This window comes from Hippoglossus hippoglossus, chromosome 7, assembly GCF_009819705.1.
Source record: "Hippoglossus hippoglossus isolate fHipHip1 chromosome 7, fHipHip1.pri, whole genome shotgun sequence".
NCBI lineage: Eukaryota > Metazoa > Chordata > Actinopteri > Pleuronectiformes > Pleuronectidae > Hippoglossus > Hippoglossus hippoglossus.
Window position 1 is genome coordinate 5,600,044 of NC_047157.1, and position 6,000 is coordinate 5,606,043.

Consider the following 6,000-nt stretch of genomic DNA (forward strand, 5'->3'; position numbering starts at 1 on the left):
TGAAAAAGTGTCACGGTAACAATGTGACAGTGGCTGTATACTTGTAGCTCTCCCTTCAACACTGATTACATTATATAGCTTAAACGGGCAAAATTGTATCAATCAAAACTTACAAGGGTTTGACCAAAATATATTTCATGCTGCTTTCGATGAACAAAGAAATAAATTGTGATGTTACAAGACATTAAACCGTACATATAGTTGCCCCCACACAAGGTTAATAGCTGCATAATTGATGCTTCCATTCCAAAGCTGTATTGATGTTTCTATAAATTCTTCACTGTGCTGCCTCCAGTTCAGTTCGCTAACAGCAGTAATCACATTTGCATGCACAGAAATCCTTTCATTGTCTTACGCTGCATTTCAACACCTGCTTGTTTTTATTGATTTAATATGATAACTACCTCCTTTCACAGCAACACTGATCATTATCTCATTGTAATGCATTTAAAAGTCATAATGCTCAGCTTGCATAAATATTATCCTAGTTATGACTAAAATGTATATGTTGTAGGGCTGTCAATTTTAGCAGTAAATTTTAGTTTGAAACTCAAACATTCATTCGAACTTGGGGGGAGAAGTTTGTATTCGTCAGTTCGTTTCCTGATCCAGGAGAGGGCAATCGCTGTCGGCTTGACCTATTGCGTGCCCTCTTGATCAGTAACGTAAGAAGTCAGTTGTTTTATCTTGTTTTGCCATGAAAATCGAGAATGCTAGCAAGCAAAGCCGTCCTGAGCAGACACCAGATCATCTGAGAAGCGGCGTGTGGAAGTATATCCGGTTGGGTTCGACTATATTCCAACAAATGCTGTCTCATGTCAAATCATTTGTTGGAACTTAATTTTTGGAAAAGTAACAGCCCGTTGTTTTTCGTTGTCGCAGTTACATATGTCCTGATTGTGATTGAAGTATCAACATCTTAAATAACATATGCAACGTTTTATAACCCTCCTTTCTTGAGTGTATTGCAAAAGATAGCATCTAAATGAACAGGTTTCATTAGGGGATTGGATACAGACTCCTGCAGATCTTAACCCTGATGGCATAAATGTGATGGCAGTTACATACCCTTTTAATTTCTAAATAAGGGCCATATTCATATGGCTTGATGTGTAAAAATCATGACAACAATCATAACGGGTCTAAAGATGTCACCATATTAGTGTAAAGACTGAAGTAGCACAAGGTTAAATACAAGGTGAGAGATTAAATGCATTTCTTGTTCTGTCTACTTATGTGCACTCCAGTAAACGTGTTCCTCAGTGTATCATCTCTTTTGCACAAAGCAAATAAAACTGCAATAAACCTTGAAATAAAGTGAAAGAGCCCATTTCTAAGTTATAACAAATAATATGTTTGCAGGTGCTGAGGAATCTGACTGCATTTGTAAAAAAAAGAAAGTTGTATAATACCTTTCGTGTCTCCAGAGGGAGCTGCGAAACGTCTGACTCATGTCCTTGAATGATGACAGCATCAGTTGGGACTAAAAAGATGGACGAGGCATCAATCGTCTTTCCAGAAATTAAGCAAAAATACCCTAAAAAGAACAAAACGCTGCCATCTTGCATATTTTGGAGCTGGAGTCTCCTCAGTCCCGATAGTAGGATGAAGTCTTTTGTAGCGACGTCCCGCTGATTCATGCACTCAACCAATATTAGGTGTCAATCACGTTTCACCTCATATTTACGGCATCAAATAAGTAATTTTTATTAATTGAAAACAAATTTACCAAAAGAATGGGCACTTGTGCGATAAGAACTCCAATGACATTACATGGAGTAGGCGGGAATTATGACTGCAGCCTATACTGCAGCTAGCCACCAGATGGCGATCAAGGAGCTTTTGGCTTCACTTTTAGGGACCAGTCATGTCGTCCATCTTCATTGACAGTATAGTCTATGGATGGGACTGGGGACTACAAGTTCCAAAATCGGTGTTTGTGAGATTAGAGGGGAGAATGCTTGTGGAGCCCGCTCCTGAGCTCTGCTTGAGGCTAGCTGCTCCAGGCTACATTAGCCACTGCTAGCATAGCACACCAGTCGAATTGATTTGTGGCTAATATAGGTGCCAGGTTTTGACAGGGAAGAGGAATGTGTGGGATAATCGAGATGATATTTCTCCTTCTGCTTCATGGATTTAGATATTTTTTTCAAACTGCGCATAATGAATATGGCATTGTTGTAGCAGTACACTATTAAATTGATAGCGTTCTTTCAGGCAATTTTACTTCAGAAATAAATGCTGGTTCTAGTCTGTATCTCTATTTTCTGGGTTTTCTTACTTTTCCATTATGGTGAATTTTATATTTTTTCCGAATATCTAAATGTCAGGCAGAACAAGAAATTTGAACATGTGAACGAGCGCCTCAGGAATAAGAATGGCAACCAACACCGACCAAAATGATTCATAGATTAATTTATTAAATATAATCTCGTATTCTCAAGCAATTCCAATAAGCTTTTAAGCAGCATGAATGAACCCTACTGGATATTTTCAACATTAATTGTAATGTCATGTGTTAGCACTGTAGAACATTCAAATACCTGCAGGTTTAACTAAAAACATAACTTTCTTGTCCCTCAGAGTATTTAATTTTCTTGCTTTTTGTATAGTATTGTTTTTATATTGTAAGATATCCAAGGCAAAGCAATAAGTTGAGATTCTTGTTATGTCGCATCTGTCAGTAAACATATGTTTACCCCTAAGCATTAATTGCTTTATGACTATATAACTTTGAGAAACCAGGTATTAGACAAGAGTCACAACTTACTGTCTTTTGCAGTTTGACACATTATAGATATATAGATAACCTTTATTTAGACAGGGTATAAACCAATGGAGAGCTCTCGTTTACAATGGTGCCCTTAATTACAATACAGAGGAGTAAAAATGTCTTAAAAAAGGGAAAAGATAGCCACATCAACAAAAACAGGAACATTCATCAACTAAAACTTCCTTAAAAAAAACTTAAACTGTTCTAAGGTTAAAAACGATCTAGCCGAATTGAGTTCTGAAGTTTTTTCCAACTATGAGGAGCGTGGTATCTGAATGCAGTTTTAACCCGTTCCTTGTGCATGTAGGGTTTTTTTACTCCTTAAAAGGGATGATAAATAAAATGGTAGCTTATTAAGCATAGCTTTGTAAATAGACGTATAGAATGTGTTTTTCCCTACGTGTGGCAAGTGAAGGCCACTCTACTTTCTGGTGCAAGATACAATGATGGGTTTGATAACTGTCACCTGTAATAAACCTTAGGGCAGGGGTCTTCAATGTTTTTCAGGCCAAGGACCCCCAAACTGATGGAGAGATGGAGCAGGGACCCCCTACTATATATATTGTATAAAATTGTGTTTTATATTAAATTGGGCCTAGTGCCATGTATAAACATAGCTACCCTGTTATTGTGCATTCAATACTAAGCTATTCAAATAATACACAGAAAGATAACGTCTTCTGCCTCCATTTATCCGTTGGCTACAATATGTTGGATTCATGTAAATGTGTATTTAGACATTTCAATTTGTGGAAAAAAATAGTTTGAAAATTTTTTTTTAATTAAAAAAAATTAAAAAATTCTAATAACCAAAAATGTCGCGACCCCCCAGCAGTACCTCCACGGACCCCTGTTGAAGACCTCTGCCTTAGGGAACTGTGATATAAAGCATCCAGTGGCTTGTGTAGCAGCATTCATGTAAATCACATCTGCGTAGTCTGGCGCTGATAAAAATGTTTCCCGCACAAACTGCAATCTATTTGTGAATGTAAAACACTGCCTATTTCTATAAAAAAAACATTATAAAGGTCAAATTAACGAGGGGCTTCATGAGAAGAGGTTCTGAATGTCACGTTCAAATCAAATACTCAACAGCAAGATAAGTTTTATTGTGGCACTTAATAAGCATTGAAACCGGTGCAACAACCTCAATATCTACTGTATATGCAATTAATAAACAAAATTGAAAAAACTATGTTATTTCCCTTTGCTTCCAGTTTGTCCCATTCAGAGACTACATCGACAGATCTGGCAACCAGGTCCTCAGCATGGCCCGGCTGGCTAAAGACGTCCTCGCTGAGATCCCCGATCAGCTGCTGTCTTTTATGAAAACCCGAGGAATTGAACCGCGACCGGCCCTTTCCTCCTCGCCGATACCGGGGCTGCACCGGCAAATCTGACCCCGACACAGCCACTCATCTCTAACTCGCTCCACCCTGATTCTCTCTGTCTCTCCCTTCCTCCTCCCCCCTCTGTGTGTCAACCCCTCACTTCCCATACAATTATTTTTCACTTTAGAGGAGCAGGGAGAACGACCCGTGGCTCGGCCTCTCTCTCTCTTATCGCCGCCGAAGCTAAAGAGGCACATCAGACTGACGCAGCAGGCGATCATCCCTGACCTACCTGCTGTTGTTCCTCGTCTTCTCATCTCTGACTCACCCTCTTCTATAGCATCCCTTCTCGTTTGCTGAAAGGCCAGTGAGACTGAACCATGACCGCCCCCTTCTCTCCTCGCTGGCTGCTCACTCGCAGCCTGACTATTTGAATATGTCTGTCTGAGTTCCCCTCAGCAGACACACACACAAACAAGTTTTCATCCGTGTCCTTGTATTCAGAAGTGTTGACACTTCTCTCATTTGGCTCGAGTCCTAGGAAGTGTATGACTTCAAATTTAATAAGCTAGTCCCTAAATGGAAGCAGAGCCCGTGATGAGCAATATACACCACCTTCGATCGAGTGCTTCTGAGGTATTTCTTTGGCTACAGTTTGACTGTAATTCATTCGAGTGAGTGGTCACCACATTATTTTGCTATCGTCTTTATCATAGAGCTGTGCCAAATCTCTCCAAAATGAAATTGAGCGTGCCAAGCAATTAGTTTAATCCAAGCAGGTGAAATGGAGAAGAGGACCCTGGGAGGCTCTTTGTCTTGTGGACGTCACACGGACGGTAGAAGACAAGTGTTGGCAGGTTGAGTGTGGGGTCTCCGTCACATGTTCATTATCATCAGTCGCACACACACACACACACACACACACACACACACACACACCTACACCTCTTTCTGCCCCACTACACCCACCCTCTCTTTGCCCAGCGTGGGCTGGAGCTGGGTGCAGATATCCCCTCCCCATCCTCACCCCTGCTGTTCGAGAAATGCCAGACTCTCCAGCTGCCCTGCAGAGAAAGGTGGACGAGGAGGAAAGGATGCAAGGAAAGGAAAAAGACGAGGAGGAGGGTGAAGGCAGAAGTGGAAGTAAATACAGAGAAGAAAGTGTAAGTGTGAATAGAAAAAAAAAGAATCAAAGAGCGCGGAGGAATGAGACAGAGATGGACAAGGACGCAGGAGAAGAGGAGAGCAGTCTGAGATTTGTTTGATGCCAGAGGGGAAAGAAAGATGGGAGAAACAGATGGTGGCAGGTTAGAAGGCAGCAAAGAGGGAGACGATCGCCCGGTGCTCTCTTTGGTTTAGATCCATTAGTCTTTGTGTGCATGTTGTTTTTGGGAAAGAGATCTCAATGATGGGATGATGCACAAAAAAAGCAATATACCTGACGTCCAGTGTAACGTGTGCCCTATGCATGACCCTCACTCTCCCCTGCCATGACGTGACATTTTAGTCCCAGGCAGACTGAAGCCTTGTACAAAGTGGGCAAAGTCTGCCACCTAGTGTACATGCCGTGTACAGCAGGATAATCTAATTATGCATGACTGCTGAACAATCCTATACTCAAGTCACACAGTGCACACGCATGACGCAGCTGATCTTACTCTCATAACAACACAGTGAATTCTGACAACATAACAGAACCATAGCTGATTAAAACACTGCTGTGTTCTTTGGAGGTGAAATGTGTCACTTATTGAAGACATGTAAACGTCAGTGTGATGGTGTCGGCTTAGAGGGGTGTTTACGCTGTTGAATGTTACATGTAAGCATATTCAGTTTTTTTTTAAATACACTTGTACAATAATTGTCAGGACTTTGCATGCTTGGGAACAAGTGTGT

General features: G+C 40.8%; 1 protein-coding gene across 1 annotated transcript in view; it reads left to right on the plus strand.

Moving 5' to 3' along the window:
- Positions 1–5,029, plus strand: part of LOC117764817 (copine-9-like) — a 78,335-nt gene extending 73,306 nt beyond the window's left edge. Inside the window, exon 21 of the mRNA XM_034590895.1 lies at positions 3,991–5,029. Coding sequence (XP_034446786.1) covers positions 3,991–4,173 — 183 coding nt within the window. The 3' untranslated portion in view covers positions 4,174–5,029. The remainder of the gene's footprint in view (positions 1–3,990) is intronic.
- The last annotated feature ends 971 nt before the right edge of the window (positions 5,030–6,000 follow it).